Source organism: Perca flavescens, chromosome 17 (genome assembly GCF_004354835.1).
Source record: "Perca flavescens isolate YP-PL-M2 chromosome 17, PFLA_1.0, whole genome shotgun sequence".
NCBI classification, from domain to species: Eukaryota; Metazoa; Chordata; class Actinopteri; order Perciformes; family Percidae; genus Perca; species Perca flavescens.
The window spans coordinates 18,537,606-18,564,768 of NC_041347.1; the positions used below are offsets into that span (position 1 = coordinate 18,537,606).

General features: G+C 39.2%; 1 protein-coding gene across 1 annotated transcript; it reads left to right on the forward strand.

The window, feature by feature from the left end:
* Positions 1 to 146: 146 nt before the first annotated feature.
* Positions 147 to 13,207, forward strand: xpo5 (exportin 5). The gene is made up of 33 exons (XM_028603173.1): positions 147 to 382; positions 795 to 916; positions 1,001 to 1,073; positions 1,199 to 1,336; positions 1,686 to 1,868; positions 2,035 to 2,061; positions 2,217 to 2,402; positions 3,083 to 3,159; positions 3,251 to 3,295; positions 3,423 to 3,513; positions 3,613 to 3,696; positions 3,849 to 3,974; positions 4,055 to 4,145; positions 4,240 to 4,368; positions 4,852 to 4,967; positions 5,080 to 5,235; positions 5,616 to 5,657; positions 5,750 to 5,839; positions 5,991 to 6,190; positions 6,288 to 6,390; positions 6,644 to 6,825; positions 7,088 to 7,188; positions 7,285 to 7,381; positions 7,484 to 7,620; positions 7,765 to 7,862; positions 7,948 to 7,994; positions 8,675 to 8,781; positions 9,667 to 9,726; positions 9,899 to 9,993; positions 10,083 to 10,190; positions 10,705 to 10,842; positions 11,427 to 11,591; positions 11,855 to 13,207. Exons 1-33 carry the CDS (start codon positions 281 to 283, stop codon positions 12,002 to 12,004), a joined length of 3,666 nt encoding a protein of 1,221 aa, XP_028458974.1. The 5' UTR covers positions 147 to 280; the 3' UTR covers positions 12,005 to 13,207.
* Positions 13,208 to 27,163: the final 13,956 nt, after the last annotated feature.

A 27,163-nucleotide genomic window follows, 5' to 3' on the forward strand; every position in this document is an offset into this window, starting at 1 on the left:
AAATAAGACGAATTCTTGGGGCTGTCAGGCATGTCTTTTATTTTGAATTCAGGAGTGATTTCTCTTTCGGTACAGAGACGATCTTTAAAGCAAATTGGCGCTTGTACTACAACTCCCAGAATTCCCATTCAACGGCGAGCCAAAGGTTCAAACGCACAGGCAGCACATTATGAACGTTGGTACCTCCCTGAGCCAGAGGTTACGCAGCTCGTGCAGGTGTTTTGCATAAGGGAGCTCCTCGCTTTCCCCTTAACAGTGTGCCAAGACGCTACCTGAAGTCATGGCTGACCAGTTGGCCGCCATGTGTGATCAGCTTATTAAAGCTGTGAATGTGATGATGGATCCAGAAACAGACCAAATTTACCGACTGGAGGCCCTAAAGGTAGCATCGTTATGGGTTGCTAGCTAGCTGCTAGCTAGCTGAGCTTGTGAAATATTGTTGCTGTTGTGAAAGTATAATCAAGTAAGCTGTTGCCCCGATAGCTGAATAAAGGGTAATGTTTTTAGGATTAGTGGTAACAGCATTGCTCATGCAGTTCGTTAACTGCTAACGTTTTTTTGTAACGTTAGTAAAATTCGCAATGATGACGGTCAGATGCTTTGCGAGCTAGCCGGCAACGTTAACAGTTAACACGTTATGCCATCCACTGTTTATTCAGTATATTTATTGTAATTTTGCTAAGGCAGCTGTTGCAGTACGTTAGCCTCCCAACACTGACACATGACATGTATAACCGTTACGACAATATTAAGTTTGGTGTGTGTAATATAACAAGCTTCATTTTTCACTACAGTTTTGCGAAGAGTTTAAAGAGACGAGCACCTTCTGTGTCCCATGTGGCTTACAACTGGCCGACAAAGCCCAGACAGCTGTAGTGAGACACTTTGGTTTGCAAATTCTGGAGCACGTCATCAAGTGAGTTTAACACTGAAATTAAGTATAACAAATGATTACATGAGAAAAGTTTCCCATTTAAAAGGAAACTTATTTTTCTTATAGGTTTCGATGGAACAACATGCAACAACAAGAGAAAGTTCAGTTGAAGGAGTGTGCCATGCAGCTGTTATCAACTGTAAGTGTGTTAGTAATAGGCTGTTGGCAACATAACCATCTGTTTTGGGATTAAAATTGAACTTAAATTATGTCTCTTAACTCTGTCACAGTAGTAGACACTTTACCTGGTTTGGTTCTTATCAGGGTACTCATGCTATCCTGGAGGAGGAGAGCCACATCAAAGATGCCCTGTCAAGAATCATTGTGGAAATGATAAAGAGAGAATGGCCTCAACATTGGCCAGATATGCTGAAAGAGATGGAGGCTCTCACCAGCCATGGGGTGAGTAACTTATGTAGTGCAGGAAACCGTATGTGATCGCATATCAATGGTTTCCTTTGCCAGCTTGCATGACATTTGAATACAATTTATGTAGTAATTCGCATGCAAATAAGTACTAGTCGAGGATAAGGCTAGTCATGGTCTTTTTTTGTGTGATGTCATAATGCCAACTTTGCCACTGGGAAATAACATAATTTTTCAGTAACTATGAACCTAGACAACCTCTTTTTCGCTTGATTATTTTATCTGTATTCCTGGCCAAAAGATGCAGCCATTTGATCCTATTGACTTTTTAGTCAACCCCAAGTAAATAAAGTAACAACAAAAATTCTCTTGTGCCTTTTCATAGGAGGCACAGACGGAGCTGGTAATGTTGATCCTGTTGAGGCTGGCGGAGGATGTGATCACCTTCCAGACGCTGCCCACCCAGCGACGCAGAGACATCCAGCAGACACTCACCCAAAACATGGAAAACATCTTCAGCTTCATGATTGCCATTCTGCATGTTAATGTTGAGGACTACCGTAAACTGGTCAGTGGGGTCTTAACTTTTATATTTTTAGAAATAAGTAGCATTAGGATTAATTTCTCCGTATTATCATGGTTCTTATCTATTGATACATTGTTGTTTATGTTGCTAACATTAAACCGTAAAGTGACTATAATATTTGTCTGATTTGTGTTTTTCTTTAATCCAGAAAGGGTCACCTGGACATGAACTGCAGGTGAGAAAGCAGCACTGCTTCCCTGCTCTGAAATAAACCTCCCATGAACTTGATTAGTTTCGTTAGTTTTTCATTAGTTTTGTTTCAGTTTCTGTGTCACACTCTTCTCTTTCCCCTCACATTCCCCTTTTCATGCTTTCTTTTTCCATTCACAGGCCAGAGCTCACTGTCGAGTTGCTGTGGCTACACTGAACACGCTTGCAGGCTACATAGACTGGGTGTCTCTGGTGCACATTACCTGTGGAAACTGTCACCTACTGGAGATGTTGTGTTTGCTGCTGAGTGAACCGGAGCTGCAGCTGGAGGCAGCAGAGTGTCTGCTCATCGCTATCAGCCGGAAGGTGAGTCGCAGGGAAAACACCGTGTTGACAGGCCATGGTTAAGCCATAATGCTAGCTGTAAAGAGATTATTCTTTCAGTCCAGTTTTTTTTTTTTTTTTTTTTTTTTTGCTGTGTGTGTAATGGTTACTACTAATATCTTTTTTAAAAAAAGGATCTTGGGATCAGATGTGATTTGGATTTGTTGGGACAGTTGGACCATGGGTTATGGAAAGAAGTCGTGCAGATTCAGAGCAATAGCGCTGCCATGTGGCTATTTATAATACAGTTATTTTGGCTCATATTTCCTGAACTGAGAGGTGTGGATGAGAGAGTCTTTTTGTCACAGAACTCCTTGACAGTCACACCAATTTTTCAGATTTGAAGATATGCCTTATTCTTTTATTTAACCTTTTTATTCAGGTAAGTCGATTGAGAACAAATTCTCATTTGCAGCGATGACCTGTCACATTTACACAGTTACACATTCATACCAGGAAGCTGCCCAGTACAACCCCAGTCTGATCTGCTGGCCACTGAGCAGCTCCACTGGAGCAGTTGGAGGTTGAGGGCCTTGCTCAAGGCCACTTCATCATTATTATAGAACCATAGATCAGAGAGTCAGTACAGTATGCCTAGTTACAGCCTAGAAAGTTTACATTAAATAAACAAATGTGTGATCAATTGTGTCATTCTGCCGTAGGGCAAGCTGGAGGATAGGAAGCCATTCATGCTGCTGTTTGATGATGTGGCCATCCACTACATCCTTTCTGCAGCCCAGTGAGTACAACTGCTCTCTCTCCATCATCTCTGTTTACAGACTTCAACCTACCATTGTCACTGTTATTGAACGGTTTGTGTCTGGTTGCAGGTCAGCCGATGGACTTGCAATATGTAAGAAATCCTCTGAATCACAGTAAGTAATGTGACACATCTGCCTACTGTAGAGCACAAAGAGATGTAAAACAGTCATAAAAACATGTATAAGTAAGTTTATTCAGTACAACTGGCTGTAACTTGTAGTCGTGCGTATAAACCTTTAGAGCAGTGGAGGTGGTGGAGCGGCGTTACATCTTCCTGAAGAGGCTGTGTCAGGTCCTGTGTGCTCTGGGAGGACAGCTCTGCTCGTTAGTGGTGAGTTTGCCTTAATTTGGCCACACATTAATTCCCGGGTTCACATGGTCCTTTATCTTGGCGTGGTTCACGCCCACATCTTATGTATTCTCTCCACAGGGTTCAGATGTAGAGGTCGAGGTACCTGCAAATCTCAGCAAGTACATGGAAGCCTTTTTAGCCTTCACTACACATTCCAGTCAGGTGAGATAACAATAGTGTTTTGGTGGACTTTCACCTCTAAATCCTTTGTTATAGACTGCATTTTAATGAGTAGAATATGAATTCTTCAGCTGTGTTTGATCTTTCTTGTGATTCTTTTTTTTTTTTTTTTTTTTTTTCTTCTTTTTCTGCAGTTTTTAAAGTCGTCCACTCTGGCTACTTGGGGAGCTTTGTTCAGACATGAGACTCTGTCAAAGGATGTGGTTGTTGTGGATAAGGCCATCAAATACCTCAGAGCGTGTATGACCAACCTAGTCAAGGTGAGAAACTGATGTCCGTGCTACCATTCCTAGGGTACATGGAAGCCAAACGGGTGTAAAAGTTTTGTCTTTCTCTCCAGACTGGATTTCCATCTAGAGCTGATAACCCAAGCTGCGAGTACTCACGTGTGGACTTTGACAGCGACGAGGACTTCAATTCTTTCTTTCATTGTAAGTATTACGGATTCAGCTTTACCTCACTTACGATTGATAATCTTTCTTTCATCCCTTGATGCTTTTTACAGTGTATGTTCATGCTCAACAGCTTTCCGAGCACAGCAGGGAGAGGTGGTGAGGATTGCATGTCGCATTGTCCCTCTGGAGGCTTTCCAGATAGCAGCAGAATGGTTACAGTATCAGATCGCCAGCCCTATTGATACCGGGGCTACCACATGTAAGTGTTGGTCCTAATTCTTGACATATGTTGGGGAGGATTGTTGTGGTGGGTTTGGTTAATTTACATACCTGCCAACTAGTCACTTTTTGGCGAAAATTGCCATTTTGAATGGGAAAATGTCATCCACGTGAATCGTGTATATCCGAAGAGTTTTTATTGGGGTCGGGGGGGATGTGTCACCTTTTTCAGCCCTTCTGAGTTTGCAGGTATGAATTTAACATGTAAAATATGCAGCATTATGGAACTAAATCTGGGACTTAGAAAGATTGGTTAGATGTGTTAGAGCAATCCCCACTGCCCAATCAGGTACAGCAGACTCATTTTGAACAGGACATAGGAATGTGTATGCATGAGCAAAATATGTTTTTTAACTTATCTGACCATTCAATTGAATGCCTTTTTGTTATACTAAGCGACAAACACTCCAAAGTTTAATTTGCATGTTGATGGTGATGAACTTGTCTCTCTGCACCTCACTAGCTAAGACTGCTGAGGGCCTGTGCTCCCTCCTGTCTCCATCAGTGGTCCAGTGGGATGCAATGACCGTCTTCATGGAATGTATGGTCGCACAGATCTTCAAAAATGTAGAAGAGGAGGTAGCAGGAATAATTTCAAGTAACCAGAACACAATAGTTTCTGAGAAATAAAGTTGATTATAATGATGTGAAGATTTGCCCCCCCCTCCTCCTTTTTCCTCTTACTGTGTAGAAATTGCCCATAGATCAGAGCATGGAGCTGCTGCAGGCTGTGCTGAACTACGACACCAATGACCCGCTCATCTTGTCCTGTGTGCTCACCAACGTCTCTGCCCTCTTCCCATTTGTCACTCTAAGGCCGCACTTCCTGCCACCGGTCCTCTACAAGGTCAGCAAAGTCTATTGTATATACCTACAGGCATATAGAAATGGATAATGTAAATATTAGGTGGTTTTATGATTGTAATATGTGGTGATTTGGGTAGGTACTTGTGGAAGATATTTGAGTTTGGTGTGCATAAAATTTCTCTTGATTTTATTTTATTTTTATTATTGATGGTGGCAATAAAATGATGGTCAAATCATAAAGGAACTGTCTGGAATTACTTTTTTTTTGCAATTGCAGTTTGTCTGTTTTTTGAAAATATCAGTTTTACAAAAGTATTATGTTGCTGGAAGAAACTCATTTTAAAATGCACTTTGTCTCTGTTAATAATACGTATTAATAACATTGACCGTTACAGTATTTTTTTTATTATGTCTCTACAGCTGTTGAAAGCCATCACATTTGAGGTTGGTCAGGAAAGTAAGGTGAGTTGTCTGCACACAACCAAATATTGACACTTTTCCTTCATCCTTTACATCCAAGACCAAAAAATATGTTCTCCAACTGACCTCTTCAGGCACCTCGAACCCGAGCTGTAAAGAACGTGAGGAGGCACGCCTGTTCTTCCATCATCAAAATATGCCGGGATTACCCACAGTTCATCTTGGTAAATATCCATGTATACCAGTTAAAGTAAAATAGCATGCCATAGATTAAACTTTCTTTCAGTGGATAGTATTTATGCACAAAAGGTGTACCTGAAGTGCACAAGCATGAGTTAAGTTTGATTTTGAAATAATTCATTTTTTCCTCTGCAGCCTTGTTTCGACATGTTTTACAATCACGTAAAGAAGATGTTCTCGGGGGACGCCGTGCTCACTAACATGGAGAAATGTTCACTGATGGAAGCTCTGGTGCTCATCAGTAACCAGTTCAAAGACTTTGCAAAGCAGAAGGCTTTTCTAGATGAACTGATGGCTTTAGTAGTTGCAGAATGGACCTCGGATGAGATGAGGCAGTGCGTTTTTGATTTCTCTCTATTTCCCTCAAATTGTTTACGACGTGTTTAAATGTCATGACCGATAATTGACTGTTTTGTCTTCCCTGTGTTTCAGTGTGCTGTGGGACCCTGCTATGTTCCTGTCCTTTGTTGGAGCTGATCAGGTTGTCACGGAGCAAAGTAAAGATACAGACACAGCGGCCCTTAATAGGGGGCGGGTAAGTGTGGACGGACTTAGTATGTGATCTCTAAGGACTGTACTCAACTTAAAATACGGGCGAGATATTTAAAGTTTTCAAAGCATTAGGTGAGCACAAGTCCGGAGTCACTTATGGAGCTTATTTCTGTTTGTCAACTGTTAGGTCATCCTTCGAGCCATGTTGCTATCATGGCTACAAATTGTGTGCAGTCAGCTATAATGTTGTTACAATTATTTAACTGTTGTCTCTGCTTTTTTTGACTTTCCTTTAGTTGAGCTTCTGCTTGTATGCCATGTTGGGGGTGGTGAAGCGGGCACGCTGGCCTACAGACCTGGAGGAAGCCAAGGCTGGTGGCTTTGTGATGGGCTACACTCCTGCAGGAGCTCCCATCTACAGAAACCCCTGCACTTCCCAGTTTCTGGTCTTGCTCCCCAACCTGCTGGCTCTAATCAGGTACGCCTGTTGGTTGACACTGTACCTTTTGCATTACTCCTTTTTAATACCAACAACTTGTGTTCAGCCATATCAGGCCATTAACACATGCTATTGTTATGTTATGGTGTAATGTGTGAACAACCACGCCAACCAATTTTTCTTTTTTTGCCCATTATACATGTTATAGAAATGGGTCTGACTTTAATCAGTAGTCGTTGGTGTGAAAGCGTTATCAGTACTGTATGTCTAATAGTGTCTCAATAATACCTCCTCACTGCAGGACTCACAACAGCTTGTACATGCCAGAGAACATGGCTCGTCTGAGTGCGACTTTCTCCAGGGCCCATGAAGTGATGGATGCAGAGAAAAATGTGGTTCTTGGTAAGCGGAGCTCTCTGCACACATGCTCTGTGGCCATTAGTGAGCCGCCATCAGATAAGATTGTGGTTAAACCTTCTCAATATGTGCTTTCTCCAGGTCTCTCTCAGCATCTTCTGGATATTTATGACTCTCCTGTGTATAGAACCAACCTGGAGCGAATGCAGGGATTTTTCACCACATTGTATGACAACTGGTGAGAATTTCCCCCAAACATTTCCTTTTTTGTATTTTATAGACCTCACATCCTGTTGTGGTCTAAATAATACCTCCTCCTCTGCTCTCTTTACCTCTGTAGCTTCCATGTCCTGGGGAACGCGGGTCTGTCTCTGCAGCAGGAATTCTACACCATTGAGAGGTTGGCAGAAGAAATATCTGGCTCTGCTTTTGTCTCCCTCGACCATGTGCCTGACCACAGACTTCGCCCTATGATTCATATCCTTATTTGCTTTTAGTCAGTGGTTTGAAATACATGGAAACATTCTTTTCCCTCCACCCATTTTAGATGGATAATACTCTACGTGACCAAAGCTGAGCTATTGCTTTATGTTAACAATGGAATTTCCTTAACAAGTGTACGGGTGTTTCTGAGGCAGTTGGTGGTGTCATGTCCTCAGGAGTACTACAACAGTCTACTCTGCCCCCTGCTGGGACCTCTGTTCGCCTACATGCTGCAGGTCAGCTCTCCACACTGCCCATTCTGTAACCATTCTCAGTAAAATCTCATCATTCTCATGGTCTTGCTTCTGTTTCATACTACAGAGACTCAACGCCAAGTGGCAGGTCATCAACCAGAGGACTTCTGTCATGTAAGTTGTTGCATAATGCTTTTGTGTATATATCAGGAAGCTGGAAATTATGTACTTTTTAAAATAACAGTTCCCTTACTGTAGGTCCTCAGTTGGGATGGCTATGTTTAAGTCACAATGGAGGCTTAATTGAACATATTGAGCGCTAAAGTTAAACATGAAGTTATCTCAAATACAAATCACAATTCACACTATAATAGGGCTGCAATTTACAGATTATTTTCTATTATTTTCTCAATCATTAAATTCTTTGGTCTATAAAATGGTGAAAAATGTTGTTTAGTGTTTCCCAAAGCCCAAGATGACGTTGCCAAATGTCTTGTTTCGTCCACAACTCCGAGCTATTCAGTTTACAATACCCTAAAGGAGTGAAGAAGGGAAAGAGAATTAATTAATTGGTCATCAAAATAGGTGGCAATTAATTTAATAGTTGACAACTAATCAATTTATAGCTTTACACTATGACTCCAGTATTTTGTTTAACCGTAGAACAACAAAACATTTTAATGTAAAAGAAAAGGTCTATGAAACACAGTTTCTTTGAATCTTTATGCAGTTCAAAACAAGCATAGCTAAGAGCTTTTCTCAAATCACGCTGAAGTCTATTGAATATACCATATATTTAATTATTTGACTCTCAAGCTGATATCAAACTGGTAACCTGTTTGTTGTGTTTTTAGTGGGGAGGACGAGGAGGAGGTGGTGTGTCAGGAGAGCCAGGTGACGCAGGAGATGTTTGAGGAGCAGCTGGTTCGCCTGCTCACCAGGGAGGTGCTGGATCTTCTCGGTAAGTTTCAGAAACTCTAGTAACTTCTCCCATTTCCATACAAGTATAGCAAACAATGGTTGTGTTACAAAGAAATTAAACGAAATTGTAACCAGACAACGTATAAAGACGTGGGAAAACGTCAGACAGATGCACACTTCACTTAATGATAATTTATTACCTGAAAATGATTTTATGTTGCTATAAATGGATTATTTTGACATAAACTGGAATTTTAAGAGAGAAGGAAGTTTATTAATTCAGTGCTATGCGCCAGCCACTTCGCATTTTGTTGGCATAAGTATTGATTAAAAATAAAATACTGATTGCAAAAGATTTTTTAGGCTAGCGGTGGGTGCGTCAGACAGAGTTATGATACTTCCGGAGATGAGAAGGGTGTGTATGGACTTCTCTAACTCTGGGGGGATATGGTGAATAAGCTAAAGTCCCAATAAGTCGGCGTGTTCCTTTAACACTGCTAATGCACTTTAGTCATGTGGTAAGGTTGTTTGTGCCAGCTACACAAGCTACAAACGGTTTCAGAACGCATCTGGAAACTGCAAATATCAGCCATAGTTCTTGGATAAAGCTGAGACTCTACATATTGTGATAGATGAGACTGTGTTCCTTCCAATAGGACGCGTCTTGGGTAACTAACAACCTGCTGCCTGGGTTTAAAATAATTTACCGCCACTGCACTACCAAACAAAAATAGCCAAGACATTGATAGCTATGAGGGTGATTTTTGATGTTGTGTATTGAGAAGGTACTAAAAAAATATAGCTGTGGGAGTTTCACGATATTGCACACAGCTGTCTTATCAGCTTTTACTCTTCAGGCTGAGTGTAAACTGAGGAGTCGCTTTATTGTGGGGCCATAATACTTTTCTTCTTCCCTCTCTTGTAGCTGTGAGCTGTATTTCCAAAAAAGGGCCTGAACCAGCAGCAAATAAGGAGGAAGTAGATGGTAAGTCCAAATATTTAAAAAAAGGAGAAAAAAAAAATTGTACAATACACACTTAGAAAAATCAACAAGAAAAAGGTCCACAATCTTAATGACAAAGCAGAACAAGACATGAAGACGGTTGTTTTTTATTCTGACAAGTGTCTCATCACTTTGCTGAAATGTGCTCTTGTAGAGGAAGACATGATGATGGATTTAGTGCAGACGGCGTCTCCTGCCCAGCCCACAGAGGAGCTGACTGAGCTGGGAAAATGCCTGATGAAACACGAGGTCCACCTAAGACACACAACATTCAGAGGACGGCATGATCACTCCTAAAATGCCGTATATAAACTCATTGTCTCTTGTTCTTTGCCCAGAACATCTACATGACCCTGTTGACCCTCTCCTTCACCTCTCTGTCGTGGAAGGACACCACCAACTGTCACCGCACTGCCTCCATGGTCTGCTGGACACTTTTGCGGCAGGTAGCACATTCAATACAACAAACATTTAATAGAAGCCTGGCTCTTTTTCTTCTTTTTTTTTTTTTTTTTTTTTTTTTTTTTATCCTAGTCACACTTTTCTTTTAAAAGATAAGGATGGCCATATTCATATTATATATGTTACTGTCTACAAATCCCATGGAAAGACCAGAACCAGTCTCTCAAAACTTTTTGACTTCCTTACCCTGTCTGTGGCTCTCAGCAACAAGCTCATTCCTTCCTACTGATAACGTAACTTTTAGAAATGGGACAAAAGTATATACTTCTTTTGAATCTGAAACTGCTGGGCACTGTAGGTTTTAGCAAATGTTTCTCAGACGAATAGTGCATTTGTTTTTACCTCTTTTTTTTTTTTTTTTTTTTTTTTTTTGAAGAAAAGAAATTCAAAATAAAATATTTGCTATAATGGAAGTCTACAGCACAAATAAGCTACTAAAAAGTTTCTTACTACATATTTCTAAAGCTTTCCTCCCACATTCACTCTGCCTCTCTTCAGGTTGTAGGGGGTAATCTTCTTCCTGAGGCAGTGACGTGGTTCTATACCAGTGTTCTTCGGGGCCTTCAGGTTCACGGGCAGCATGAGGTCTGCAACTCTGCCCTCTCTCAGCTGGCCATGCTCATCTATGAAAACCTGGTGAGGCTAAAGGCAACCATCTCAACCATATCTCCTCTTTCTTTCTGCCTTTTCTTGGGTCATTTTTTCCTCTAAGAGCTAAAGAAGACATCTAGGACTGCAACTTACCATTATTTTCATTAACATTTAACCTGCCTGTTATTTGTTTTGATCGTTTTGTCTATAAGATGTCAGGAATAGCAAAAAATGACAGATTTGACGTCTTTGAATTGCATGTTTTATCTAACTTATAGTCCAAAACCCAAATATGTTTGGTTTACTATCATAAATGACAAAAAAAAAGCAGAAACTCTTCATATTTGGCAAGCTTGAATTGGTGAATAGTTGAGATTTTTGCATGAAAAATAACTAACGGTTATTATCAAAGTAGTTTGTTTAATTTGCTTTCGATCGACTAAATGTTTCAGCTCTAGAGTCATATAGTACAGTATTTATTTTAGCGGTATGAGATAGATAGATAGATAGATAGATAGATAGATAGATAGATAGATAGATAGATAGATAGATAGATAGATATAGAGCTCTGTTAAGTTAATTCCCAAATCTTTTAAATTTCCGTTAATCTGTCTGTCCATCTGTCTTAGCGTCCTCGCTACATTGAGCTGAAAGTAGTGATGACCCAGATCCCAAACATCAGTGTGGAGGCTCTGGACCAGTATGATCACAGGCTCATGGACCCCAATGCCCCGAAGGTTGGAGACAAGAAGAGGAAAGACCAGTTTAAGAAGCTCATTGCAGGAACTGTTGGGGTAATGCCACATTTAGCCACTAGAGAGCAGTGCTTCTCTATTATGTCCCACTGTATGCCGCTCATCAGAAGGGACCAGAAACACTGGCCAAGCAGTGCAAGTCATTACTCCGCAGTGTGATTCTGGCTGTGCTGTAAATCTCCTGTGCTCTGCAGCAAAAACTGTGCAGCAGCTCAACAGGGCTAAACAATCTAATGAAATTCTTTCTGGTAGATCTCGTCTAGCTCTGTTTAACCTCTCCTCTCTCTGTTCCCTGCCAACAGAAAGCTCTGTGCCAGCAGTTCAGGAAGGAGGTTCATATCCGGAATCTTCCATCGCTCTTTAAAAAGCCAAAGCCAGACAAGGATCTGCTACCGAACAGTGAAGCACTGGGCCTGGCAGCTCTCTTCTCCCCAGAGAATAATACCCTGTAGGAACACATAGTGGTTCTAATGGACTTCTGACTGAAGACGGAGTTGTGTACAAACCAGGGTTTCCCCCCACCGTCCTCCAGCTGGAGCAGCGTGGCTTTACCTAACATAACTGCCAACAACCTGTTTTCCAATAGGTAATCTTTTATGTCACTCCTCGTTGTGCCACAGCACCACTCGCACTCCTAAGTAATTTCTTTCCACTAGTCATTTGTCCAGGCAAGTATCACACATTAGATCCCGTTTTTAAATCCTATTGCACACTTCTCCATTCCCTTGCTCATACCAATAAAGTAGGAGCTTATGGAAATGTGGAGTAACTAAAATGGTCTGTTTCTGTTAGATTGTGTTAAGAGACCATCTTAAAATAGCAGACTATTAATATTTGCTCAGCCGCAGCTTTATAGAGCCACACAACTATCTTGAAACGGGATGGTTTTGTATTCTGTCGTTTCACTTTGGACCTTTTTTCATTTTAAAGGGCAATATTTGCCCATTGCTCAGCATCATGCACACTAAGCATGTCAGATATATGGGACAAGGGGAGCCCAGCTGCGGTTTGATATACAGCATAGAAATTAGCATCTAATGATATCCAAACAAGCAAAGCCAATATAGCCAATAGCTGCAGGAGTAGCCTATTAGGAGTGTGTGTGTGGTTTGTGGAGAGGTTTTTGTACCTCTCCACAAGTACTTTTGTTTTTTTTTTTTTTTTTTTTTAATTTTAATAATAATTTTAGAAGTTGGTGTTGGCAGATATGTTGTGTGAGCACACTGCTGCTGTCGAGGTTATTATATTCTGGGTCAAGAAGAAGTGAAATCTTGGACAAATCCTTGTACACATTTCTGTATTTGCCGTTATTTCCTTTTGACTGGACAAGCTTGAATGCAGTCTCTGATTCTGAAGGATGTGCTTAGGTGCCTCAGGTGTGACGTTCCCTAAGATGGGGTGAAGATGCTTTATGGAAACACCCTAAGAGAAAAAAGCAGCTGGTTTGTGTTTTCATGAATGGTTATTGTAGTTAATAGTTAATATGTACAACAGTTTTCTAGTAGTGCAGATAATACACAGTAGTTGGTTTAGGCAATGATGGTTTTCATTTTATCAGTTCCTTATCAGCACAAACTAACAGCCCAAGTACAATTTTTTTTTTTTTTTTTTTTTGTTGGGCATTGCTGCCTTTTTGGATAGGAAAGCTGGGATATGAAAGGGGAAGGAGAGGGGGGAAGACATGCAGGAAAACCGTCACAGGTCCTCTGCATACGTGTGCCCGCTCTACCAACTGAACTGTTTTTTTTGTTTTTTTTTAATGCAGTGCGCATATGCTACAAATAATACAGCCACATTTAGTGCCAAAACACTCATGGTAGACATGTTTAACAAATGTGACCAGACAATTATGTCTGAGAAGCAAAACCTAATAAGATATACCTTTTCATAACGATTATTTAATGGTGGACTCAACAACTAATGTGTAGCTTAATCCAAGTCTTTCTGTTTTTTTTAGCTGTTCCTTTGGTGATGATATTCTGTTTTTCACATGTTTTGTGTTTGTACTGGTTTTGCCAGCCATAGGAAAAAGATGAACCAGCACTACATTCCTTCATTGTCCAAGAGATTGTTTCTAAGCATAATTCGATGGATGCATTTTGCTCTTATGGAGCTGTCGTAGTAGAGAGTGATTTGTGTTGTGTAGATTCAGACCAAAAATAAATGGGAGTTATTTTGGCATGGAGTGAGCCCCCTTTAAATGTATAAAGACTGGTCTGATTCAGATAACGTTTTACTAAAAACACATGATACTTGACCAGGAGTAGCTTGACTTTCCAATGATTTCCCTGTCTTTGTGATGATTTTGTGTTAACGTGGCCATTTTTAAATATGCTTGTTCAACACTAAACTGTTCTGTACAAAAGAAAAAATAGGCTTTTTAAAAGTGCAGTGTGGTTTATATTTTGTCGTTTTATGCCTCTATGCCAGTGATAGCCGTGGTTGGAGGAATCATGTTTTTGGGTTGGCCGTCTGTCCGTCCCATTCTCATGGGAGTGATATCTCAGGAACTCCTTGAGGGATTTTTTTTCAAATTCGCCACAAATGTCAACTTACACTTGAGGATGAACTGATTAGAATTTGGTGGTGAAAGGTCAAGATCCCTGTGACTTCACAAAACACGTTTTTGGCCGTAACTCAAGAATGAATACGCTAATTATGACTATTTCACACAAATGCCTTAATTGGATGAAGTGATGAGTGAAATTATTTTGTATCCAAAAGGTCAACTTCACTGTGAAATCATAATGTTCTGTAAAAACCCTTATTCAACGCCATGACTCAGGAACCGAAGGGGAGATTATGACTATTTGGTCAGATACTGAATTGGGTTATACAAGAGTGCTTTGATTTCATCCCTCGTCCTCCTCGCCACCACTGCTTCCTCAATGTCCAGTTCCAACCTGATCACCTAGCTGGCCTTCCTTAACAGCTTGTTGAGCCTGCTGACCTCCAAGCCTCAATGCTACCACGGCGAAGTACCGAGCACTGCTACAGACTGATAGATCAGCAGAAGTCTGTTGTGCAAACAGTCTCCTCTGTCCCTTCCTGAAGACTGTTTTCGTGTTGGAAGTCCAGTCCAGTTTTTTATGTTTGAAATTGGACCCAATGTACTTTTGAGTCCACCTTCTTCACTTCCTCTCCCTGGATGACAACCAGAACAGGGGTCTCCTGTTGCTACGGTAGTCCACCATCAGATCATTGGTTTTGCTGATCTTGAGCTTCAGGTGATTGGTGTTGCAACATGTGACAAAGCTATCTATCGGGCCTCTTTTAAAAAAAAAAAAAAAAAAAAAACTGAAGACAGCATGTTTCTCACTGGAAATTATTCACTGTAATCATACCTATCACTTATAGTGATTCATTTTGCCAAAATAGCTTTTATTACATCAAAATCTTCACGTACAAGTCTGGATAGACATGGATGTAAACTGCAGCTTGACTGGTAGGTGGAGGCATACAACCGTAAGGCAGTAATTCTAGTTAAATAAAAATAAATTGATTAATTTCTATTTAAAACTTTCAGCTTTTGATTTTTGATTTAGAAATAAGAGAAAAGTAATTAAAGTTTAAAAAAAGGTTATTTCTGGGGTGACCTCTAGCTCACCCAGTAAGAGCATTTGCACCGTTGCGGTTTTGGAGTCCTGCAGCGGCGCGGGTTCGAATCTGACCAGCTGCATATCTCTCCTCCTTTCCAGTCAATCAACTGTCACTATATATTAAAGGGAAAAGCTCCCAAAAAAATAATCTTAAAAAAAAGGTTATTTCTACACGTGGACATGTTTGGGTGTTATTATTTTATGTTTTTCTGGAGGGTACAATATCATCTGAATATAATTAATAAAAGGGGAGGGGGTGTGGCTCTGTATGTGGATAGTGATCTGAAATGCAAACAAGTTGAACACATGACTACTGTAATTGATGATTTAATGGGTTGCATAACTGTTGAGATTTAAATGGAAAAACTGCAAAATATTGTTGTAACCTGCGTGTATAAAACAGGAACAAATTAGAAATGTTTAAAGATGGCATGAAAAAGTTAATGAATGGGCTTAAAGAAAGTAAATCAGTTAATATTCGTGGGGATTTCAACATTGATTTGATTAATGTATCTAAACATAACACATCAGATTTTTTGGATTCATTTTATATTAGAGGAATGTACCCAAAATTACAAACTTCTAGTGGAATAACCTTAAGTTGTGCAACATTAATTGATAATATATTTGTAAATATTGAGAGTTTTGTTAAAAGCGGGCTGATAATGACATAAGTGATCATTTACCAGTTTTTCTACCTTCTGTCAAAGAGTAAGAAGAAGGAAAAACAATATAAATATATACGAATAAGAACTGATGGAAAAAAAAGGAGTGGAATGAAGTTTATGTACTGTAGAAGAGGTAAATGATGCTTATGAAGCATTTTTAAAGAGCTATATGGCACTGTATGATTTATATTGTCCAATAATACAATGCAAACAAAACCTTAGCTACAATGAAACGCCCTGGATAACAAAGGGCTTACAAAATGCTTGTAAAAATAAAAAATAAACTACAGAGATTTTTTAAACTTTAAAACAAAAACGGCGGAGAAGCAATAGGCTTATAAAAATTTGTAAAAAATATAAAAAAGTGAACCATGATAATGAGACAAGCCAAGAAATATAACAAAATGTTGAAAGAAAATCAAAATAACCAAAGGTATTTGGAAAATCTTGAACAGGGTAATAGGAAACAACACTGTGTCAAAAGATTTACCAAATTGTGTTATCAATGACCATAAGGTTATAAAAAGCAGGAAAGAAGTGGAAAATTAATGTAACTCCTATTTTTTAAATGTTATGCCCAATTTGGCAAACTCTATTAATAAACATAATTAGGTTGGAGTGGGGACAGTAAAGTGGTGAAGTCCATGGTTTTAGGAGAAGTGAGTGAAAAGGAAATAAGATCAATTGTAGCAAAACTCAAGAACAAGACTTCAACTGTTAGTGATGGGTTGGACATGATTGTAGTGAAAAAAAAATGTTGATTGTATACTCAAACCTCTTAGTTATATTTTCAGTCTTTCCTTTTGTACAGTTATAGTTCCTGGTAAGATGAAAACTGCAAAGGTCATCCCACTTTTTAAAACAGGAGATAAACATAGCCTGACCAACTATAGACCAGTCTCTGCTTTCACAATTTCAAAGGTGCTTGAAAAATTGTAAAAAACTTGATGCTTTTCTTGAAAAAAAAAAAGAGATCTACAGAGATCTACAGCTTTAGCATTTATGAAAATAGTAGAAGAGATTACAACTGCAATTGAATATAAGAGATATATGATAGGTATATTTATAGATTTAAAAAAAAGCTTTTGACGCTATAGATCACAAAATGTTAATTTCTAAATTGCAAATATAGGGGATGAGAGGCGTAGTTTTAAAGTGGTTAGGCAGTTACTTAGAGAATAGACAACAGTATGTACAGTTTGCTAGTAATACATCTGAATGCAGGAAGATTGAATGTGGAGTCCCTCAAGGTTAAGTTTTGGGGCCAAAATTATTTATTTTGTACATTAATGACATTTGTGAGGTATCAAAATTATTACAATTTGTGCTATTTGCGGATGACACAAATGTGTTCAGTTTAGGAGTTTAAAAACCTTAGCAGAAAGTATTGAAAAAGAAATGGTTAAATTGAAAAAATGATTTGATGAAAATAAGTTATTACTGAACTTAAAAAAAACAAAGTTCATGTTTTTTTCTAATCAGAAGCAGGATGGAAATGTTTCACTGTCGATTGATGGAACTCCTATTGAAAGACTGTTTGATTTTAGATATTTGGATGTTATAATGGATGAAAAAATTGATATGGAAATCCCATATTGTCACCTTCCTAAAATAATGGCCTAAGTCATGTTTTAAGGTTTTTCAGAAAACACAAAAAACTCACACACTTGACATAAGCCATTATACTAAAGGAGTTAATTCTGTACTGTTGACTTATCTTGCCTTACTTTAATAACTGTGTGGAAGTGTGGTGGAACACATGCAACTAACATAGAGCCATTGTTCATTTTACATAAAAGAGCAGTACGAATTTTACATAAAGTGGATTTTAGAGAACACACCAATGGACTGTTTATCAAATCAGGATTAATGAAACTTAAAGATTGTTGAATTACAGACTTTGTTGGTGATGTTTAAGGCAAAAAGCAGAGTACTACCAGAAAATATACACAAAATATGGATAATTGGATAATGATTTCAAAGGTAATACCAATATCTTTCAGTTCAAGAAAATGTGTAAGACATAAAAAAATATACAATATGAAGGTTGCCAGATACATTTTTTTCCTTTTCTTTTCTGTTCTCTCTCTTACTTTGTAAAATCAAATGTTACGTCACTAACAGTCTATTTCTGTTTGTTGTATCTGAGAAAGGGGCTGGAAAAGTGTTGACAAAAAGATTGACGAAAAGATTTTGTCTTCATCCAGCTTCTTTCTGATCATGGATAACGTTATTTGTGGTTAAAAAAAAATTGTCTGTGTCCATGAGCAGAATAAAAACATTGTAAAAGTGAAAGTGTTTTGTTTTGCATTTGCAACATTTTGCAAATTGACAAAAACATACATTTGGGTGAAATTAAATCCTAAAAGAAAAAACTATAATGTGGAAAATAATTTATATTAAATCAATTATACCTTTTAAATAACCATAAGCTTATGTTTCATTTTCCTCTTGTGGACATTTAATTCTGGCACTTGCTGTATATTATGATATATTTCATTTCCCCCCTATGTTATACTGCCTCTAAAAACACATAATACATTTGGAAAGTTGGAGTTTTGTTGCTTTTCTGGATGAGGTCTATTCTGTTATTTGATACCTGCTATTGGTCATGAGAAAATTATGATGTTCCAAACTTCAATTTAATAATTACCAGTGTACCCTTTAGGGGTATATCTTGAAGGAATATTGAATTAGTAAACGAGGGAGAGACCATAGACTGAGAGACTTTGAAAGCATTTTCGTAGAAGTAGTTCAGACTCCAAATCATTAGGGGGCGGTAATGCGCCATTTGCTATTCGCCACCGTAATGAGCTTTAAAGAAGCGCAATGAAGAAGAACAGTGTTGTTGAGCATGGCTGTTTATATTTCTTTAACTGTCTATGGTTTATAGGCTACTAGGCATGGATGTATTAACGTTTAACGTCGGTGTCATGTTTTGGATTTTGGTATTATAAAATATTGGGAATGAATGCACGTATGTTTAACAGCCAGTCATTTATACCCCGAAGTTTTTAAACGTTCAACCAACCTCCTAACAGCCGGCGGCGTTCGCTGAGCACAGAGGTAACGTTACATTTTTAATTTGTACAGTAAAGTAAGCCCTGTGCCTTTGTAACGTTACGTATATTTGCACCAGTACTGTCGCTACATCCATTTTTGAGGTACTATTCTTGAGTATTTCCATGTTCTATTACTTAATAATTCTACTCCACTAACGTTACATTTCAGAGACAAATATTGTAGTGTTACGTTTTACTCCACTCCATATATTTAACAGCTATATTTACTAGTTAAGCTACTTCACAACTTAGTATTCTGCATACAAAATCAAATATGTTATACATTTGTAAAAGATGAGGCATTTTTACAGATTAAACTAACTTTACCCAAAAGGATATAAAGTGCTGCTCAAAAAGTTACATCAGTAATGGTCCAATAAAACACTGACAAGGCTCGAGTGCTTTTACTTTTTATACCTTGAATACATTTTGTTGATAATACTTTTACTGAAGTAAAAATTGTGAATGCAATACGTTTAGCTGTAATTGCGAGTGTGATATTGTTATCGTAAACTATCTTATTTTTCCACCACTGCTGTAATGTAGTGAACTCTCATTTTTGTTTACTCTTAACAATCATGACATTCTCCTAAAATCTCAAAGTTATTTAAAAACAAAAAACACAAATATCACATAGCTGTTCAATGTTTTACATTTAATGAATTAATTTAAGTATTTTTAAATGGCAGCACCTTATGTCAAATGGAGATTGTTAACTTGGTATACAGTACTGTAATGTGTATCAATTTATGTTTGCTTGTGACTCAGTATGACATATTTGGTATTTCTTGAAACTACTTTCAACAGAATTTCTTAAGCCTTTAACAAAGCTCAGAGCTCTGCATAACGTATTTGTAGTGATTGGTTCTGCACTGTATAAGAGGTCTATTAAAAGATGAGACGTATTTTTCTTTTTCCTTCCAGCAAATTGTAAGATGCTACCTTGGACTGCGGTATATAATGGGAATTCAATATTTGAACTATTAATCGAAACATTGAGAAAAGAATCGCTATATTAATCGATAATGGAAAATAATCATTAGTTTTAGCCATACTGTAATAATTCCTCCTCTTCATACTGTCTGTGGAGAGATACTTTTGTAGTGCACAAAACAAAAAAACAAAACCCTGCACCCACATTCAGTATGCTGTCTCCCACCCACACTACGTAGTGTCTCAGGATTCTGGATAACCAATGCTTTCAAGTACAACAAAGGAATGTCTTCTGTTTTATGTAATTATTTTTTTTTTACAAGAAAAAATATCCAAAGAACAAACTTTGTAATTGATTAATTTGCAATAATCCCCATTTCCCCCCATGTCTTGTAGGGCCCATTGCCTTCTCTTGCTTTGCCCATCACTGCTGCCTGGATGCAAGATCCTCTCACCAGTGTGACTCTGCAAACTTGAGCCCAGGACATTCCACGTCATTTGTCTGCAACAGTCCCTTTTTCTTGATCATACATACAATAATTGTGAATTCATAATCCAAATGACCCTGCATTAATTTGCTAAACCTGCTATCTCTCTCAATTTTTAATTCAGAGACTAGACAAGAAGTACATTTTAGTTAATATTGTCTGATGCTTATCCTGAATGAACGATAATTAATTTGATTATGATATGATTTGTGTTACTGTGAGGTACAAAAATGGACTGCTTAGGAGGAAAAACAAGATTCTAAATTGAAAAAAAGAGAAATAAAAAAACACTGCCTATAATATGTATTGACCATTCTTGGATTTTGGCATATTTGTTTTCAACATCATTAAATCAGTGGAGGCTTGATTGCATATAATTTGTGGTTTCACCATGCATCTTTGCAAAACTGCTTAATCTATATCAATTTGCATTGGGGAGTTAAAAGCCATTTTCAAATCCTGACACAAATGTTCAAACAGATTGCAGACTGGACTCTTATTTGGCTTTATGTTTGGGGTAGTTGTCTTGTTAGTAAATAATTCTGGCAGTTTTACAGACTGAAGCAGTTCTTCCTCCAGGATCTTTCTGTATTTTGCTGCATTTATTTGACCCTCTACCTTCACAAGCCCTTAGGGCCTGCTGCAGAGAAGCATTCTCACAGCAGGGTGCTGCTACTATTAGGCCTACACCGTGTTTACACAAAATATTGCATTTAGTATGATGATCTTGTAGCCCCCTTTGCAGTAGGCCTTGTGGTGGCCTGCCACACAAGTGCCTTTGTCACGCGGACTAAAATGGTTTGAGGACGGCCTGCTCAAGTCAGATTTACAGCAGTGGTATTCGTTATTCCTATTTTAAGGGCTATGCCCTGGGAATTTTGTCATTTCACCGACTTTTCAGTCTTGTTATGTAATGGCTTAGAATGTTCCTTTGGTTTCATAATGTAGTTTTTGCCAGGAAATGTGCTAACCAGCCGTTGGACCTTAAGTAAAATCCCTTTATTCCACACAGGTGACCTCCATTCAGTTTAATTAAGTGACTTCTAAAAGAATTGGCAGAGTGCACATTTTCTTTGTTTATATTTTTATAGTTCTATTTTGATATTAAAGTAGCCTATTTTTGTATTGATCAGTGTGGAATGTAATACACACAGTGTCAGTGTTATAAAACAATAAATTACAATGCTGTTGCAAATTTTGTATTTTCTTTGACTTTTAGATAGTTTTATGAATTATGAGCAACATTTTGTTGCCATTGAATTTAGGCTTCTGTGACTGACGAAAACCATGGAGGGGGTTGAAATTCATGATCATGATTGGCACATTCAACCACTAGAATGTGCCAATCATTATAGAATGGGTCACAGTTTTATCATGTCTATGCTGTATGTTTCTAAAAAAATTATAATTTTAAGTGTTATTCCCATACTAACATAGGTACTAAAATAATATTTATGTATTTTTCAGTCAATTAACATACCTTAAGCCTACTTGTTCTCCACCTGCTGCTCTAGCTTCACGGCAGTTAGCAATTTAGATTGTCACGGGAATAAACTAACTAACTAGCTACATCCTGGAAATGCAGCTGGGACGTACAGTGCAAGAGAAGCGACAGTAAACCATGTGTTTTCCACTCAGATTCTGAACCCAAGGCTAGTTCAACATTGTAGGTAGCCTATCTGTTAAGGCACCCTAAAGTTCCATATTTTTGCCCCAGTGCAGATTGCAAATGTTGGAATTGTAAAGATGCATTTATTTTAGGACTTTCAGTGCCACTTCATCGTTACTGAAATCCCTTGGGAAGATTCACATGTACTTACTCAAAAGAAGTATACAATGCCTAAACATTGACTGATATTCTGATTGCTGCTGGTGTCGCCAAGCAAACCGTTATCACTGAACAGTGTTTGAGTGTGTTTCAGAAATGGAGCTTATTAATCTAGGCTACTGTCCACACCCTGTATTTGTTCATGAACTAGGGATTTCATTGGCTCCCAGATATGACACTTGTTCTAACACTGAGTTGAATAAGTGCAGTGACCTGCACTCAGGCTGTATTGTGTAGGGTGAAAAATGGCATAATTATTTCAGTGAGTGACTGGGGCAGCTTTACTGTGCCTCATCTCTCAGTGTGTCCTGGCAGCTGTAAAGCTCTGGTTGCGTGTCAAGCTTGGTCAGACAAATGGCTGTTAAACGGAGACAAGACTACACCTCTCCACACTGCAACCACGGTCTCCAGAAGGGCTCTGCATGGAGGATTACAGGCATTTTCAGATTACTGCTCAGCAAGACTGAACTGTCTGCTGCTCTGACCCCCTTTTTTTTACAGGGTGAAATAGACAGCTCACTGATAATATGCAGATAAACACAGCGCAGAGGGGAAATTGTGTCACATGTATGAGGATGTGAGAGGGTGTAGTTTATTTGGGGCAGCAGTGGGGTGTAGATATTTGATATAATTGATCTAGTACTATTTCAGTTTTCTTTCTTTACCACATTTTTGCATCACTCGTACTGTAAAAGAGAAGGAAATGAAAAAACTAGTATTAGTTGATAAAATGTCTCAGTTAAAATAGCAGATACTGTATTGCTAAGTGGTGTGGGGGCAAAAGGGGCCACGTCTGTTCAGCTTTGATTACAGTAAACAGCCTCATGGATAAGCGACACACACACACACACACACACACACACACACACACACACACACACACACACACACACACACACACACACACACACACACACACACACTCTCACACACCCTCTCTTCCAGCCCATAATGTCCCTAATCATGGATGTCTTAATCAAACTGAGCAAAACATAAAGAATTAGCTGGCACTGTGGATTAGTTGGCAGGGGTCAGCAATGTGGGGGAAGGGGAATACTACTTAACATAGGATGACTAACATTGAAGCTCTGGTGCCAGGAGAATGCCCTGTCCATCTGCCACTCACCCACCCACTGACACACTAACAGGTGTGTGCATGCAGATACACGTGTATTTTCTGTGCACGCGCTCAAATACTTTACTCCGCACTCTGGCCCTACCCCTGTCCTCACTTAGCCTGGGCAGCAGATGGTGAGGGGTAAGGCTTGTAGCCCCCCTCCCAACTCCAAGCCACCAGCCCATCAACCCCTATTTCTTCCCCCTACAAACACCACCCCACCCTTCTTTGTGTTGTTGAAGAGCCTGAGTGTTGAAAGGCGAGCCCCAGCTTGCCCCCCCCCGCTCCCCTTCCCCCTCCCCAAATCCTTGGCTGACTGCCATTGGCGGGACTCAGTCAGGTGTCCTAATTCTTCAGTTAGGGGAGGAAACGCTGGTTAATCTGCCCATCGCGTGCCACCGGCCATGGCCTGGACTCTTTGTGTCTGGCACCCCTCTGATCAGTCCCTCCACCCCTTCATCTGTCTTTCACCCTTCTCGTCCAACCCAGTTTCTTTACCCCAAGACTGTGTCATCCTTTCTTAAAGATCATCCCCGCTTCGTCTCGATGATGATGATAGGTGTTGTTAAAGATGTGTTTTATCTACATTCTTTAGTAGACTAATCTAGTTGTTTTGATAGTTGTACTATGTACATGTAGTACATACGTTGATGAATCGGACTATTTTATTATCCTGTCTGTCATAAACCCTTCTCTATTTTGTGCTGACTAATCACCAGTCTACTTGCAAATGCATCTTACAGGAAAATTGTTCTTTATAAGTTCTCTGATGCTTCTCACCTACAGTAACTAGTCAGGTCTTTCAGTGTATGCCATGTGTTGAGATGTATAACTCCAACCACGATCACTTGTCAAAGTTATAGTACATCATTGCGAAATAACATATTTAATTAAAGTCCCTCCTAAAGGAATACTTGAAGTTAATACAAAACTGCTACCAATGACATTGAGGTGTTAATATATAAATGTCCTGTAAGAATGGATTGAAATACACAATTTTAAATGCTTCATCTCTTGTTAAGCTTCATCATCTTTTTCTTGTTTCATATTTTGCTCTTGATCTGTCATATCTCATTATAGAGGCAGCTTCATCCCGTACTCCTGGAAGGTGCACAGCTCTGATTAGGATGAATGATGCTTGGATGCTACTTGGGAGAGGCTGATACGCTGTGGTCGCGTAACCAGAGAGGGGTCATTACCATTTGACCCCTGCTGACCTTCTTTTTGATTGACCCTGGGTTTGGTCACCGCTTCAGAGCACAGGCAGGAGTTTAAGGTCAGAGTTCAAAGTATCCTCAGCTGTGCTGTCATGGTAACAGTAGCGTTTGCTCTTGTTATGGTCAGTTTTAATCTAAGGACATTTAATCTAAGGTTCATTTAAAACCTTAAGAGTTTAATTTGCTATTATTAACCTTTGAAATGTTTGCTGTTTGCTCCTTTTAAAAAGCCCCCAAACTATTTATTTTTTAATGTGTGTACAGCTAAATATAAGATAATCTTTGTGGACTGATAGCAGATTTGGAAATATTGAATACATAATGTTTTGAGGATAATGTGGCTGCAAGTAGCATTGTGAACTGCTCGTTTACAGATGTTTTTTTTTGTGCTTTACCTGCTATTTTTGTATTTTACATGCTGTCTTGGGGTTTCCGTAACGTGTGCTATGTGCAGCAGAGCATAGATCATTTCAGTGTTGTGACCAAAGCTTCGGGATCCGCCATTGTGGTCAATCAAAACACACCCGTGGTTTGTTTTTCCACTGTTTGTGGACCGTTGTGAAGGGTTTCCTTGCAATCAGTGCTGCGGCAGGGGGTGGGGGAATCAATACTTTCAATGTAACGTGTGGCCAATGGAATAAGGGAATGATTTATGTAGGGATGGCTACTCCGTATCAGATGGGATTTGTGTTTAGTGGCCGGATGAGTAGAGAGGAGGGGTGGTGGCACAGAGACCCAGAGCAAGAACAACTATAAAAGGTTAAAAAAAGTGTGCTTCACTGCTGTTGATCGTGTCACTGCTCCTCTCCTTTTCCCGCTGTCCCTCCTCTCTTTTCATCTCTCAAACACACCATGCTCTCTGACTGTCCCGCTTAATCTTAGCACTGTAGTATTATGAGACCGACGGGACGCGCACACACAACACATACACACACCAGGAGTTTAGCAGGTTGTGGACCACCAGCCAGAAATAGCATATGCCCCTCTCCTCTCCAGATTAATGGGAGCATGTTAATATAACCGTACAGTCAGAGAGGAAGGGATAGGGGCAAGGGGTAGGGAGGGGTGGGAGATGAAAGGTAGAGGGAGTGTAAGACCCTTGCAGACAGACTGAGATTGAGAAGGAAGTGTGAAGCAAGAAGAATGAGAGCAAATCTACGAGGGAAGGAGTATGAGAGCAAGTCTTGGAAAGAGACAGAAAGATGGAAGTGTGGAGGCGGGAAAGAGCAAGAGAAGCGAGGACATAACAACCATAGAAAAATGTGTGTGTGTGTGTGTGTGTGTGTGTGTGTTTGCTTTATTGCAGTGGCCCCACCTACCCCTCCATCCTGTTAAGGAGGCACAGTCGTAAGGAGGAGGGGTAGGATCCCCTCCCTCAGCCACTGACACACACATACACACACACACACTCTCTCTCTGGCTCATACACATACTCTGCTCCGTGAGGGAGCAGTCGCTAAAGAGCTTTGGATAGACCATGTAAGGTTCTGCAGGTGTCCCACCCATCTCTCATCACATAGATGCTTAAAAGGTACTATCTCCATTTGTTTCTTTCTCCTTTCTGCCATTTATCCCAATTCTTTCGTAATTTTTTTTGGTTTGCTGTTTCTCCTTCGCTCAAAAATTTCCTTATTCATTGTTGAGATTGAGTAATCTGTAAGCCTCTGTTTCTTATGTGCTTATGTGAGATTGCATGTGCGTTTGTGTGAGACTGGATGCATGCTTGCATGGTTGTTTACAAGCTCTACTGTAGCCGCAGGTCTGACAACTTTCGTAGAGTGGATTCTCTTAGCTACATGTGTTTCAGCTCAATTTTATTTTATCATTGTGTACTGTAATGCCTTTTTCAAAACAAATTGTGTGGGGGTCATGGCTTTGGCTGTTTGTTGGATTATTTAGCCTTGCATTATATTATTTTTTATTGCCGCTCAACTCTTAAGGGTGGAGAGAGACAAAGCAAATTACGAATGCTCTGTGTACACTCTCTATATGCGTATTCATGATGTTTGGGTAGAGGCTTTTAGTCATATCAAGTCTAGTAGAAATACATGGCAGCATTTTTACAATAAAAGCAAAGTGTTGCGGTTTTTTGTGTGTGATAGTGATGATGGTGAGTGTGAAAGAGTTGGAGATGTGAATTTTAAGTGGTTAATGGTTGTCACATTGCCCAGAATTTGTTACAGTAACACAATAAAAAAAAAATATATAAGTTGAGTTGTGGCCAAGCTGCATATTGTTTGTCTTTTTATCATAAAAAAAGTAGATTTGTGTTTCACAAAACTTAATTAGTCAAAGGCAAACCAGATTATATGCTTTGTTAGCGAGAAATAAGGGAGATGGCAGCGAAAATGGCTAATAATCCTATAATGTGGAGTGAATGAGGGAGGGACAGAGGGAGGGAATGAATGAGGGAGGGAGGAAGAGCACATGTCTTGCATGTAACGTGCTGTATTGGCGGACACCCAATACACCCCTCTTCTGCTGATACTAGAGATAGAGGTACAAGAGCAGCACTCCTCTTACTATATTAATACAAATATTTACTATAGATATTTTATTTCTATGTGCAACATAATCTTAAATTTTAAATTTGTTTCAATTCTACATTTAACATCCCTTCTATTTTATGGGACATATTTAAAAGCATGACTAAGCTAAAATGCTTGCATTACTTTGTTTTGTCTAGAATTTCTTAAATT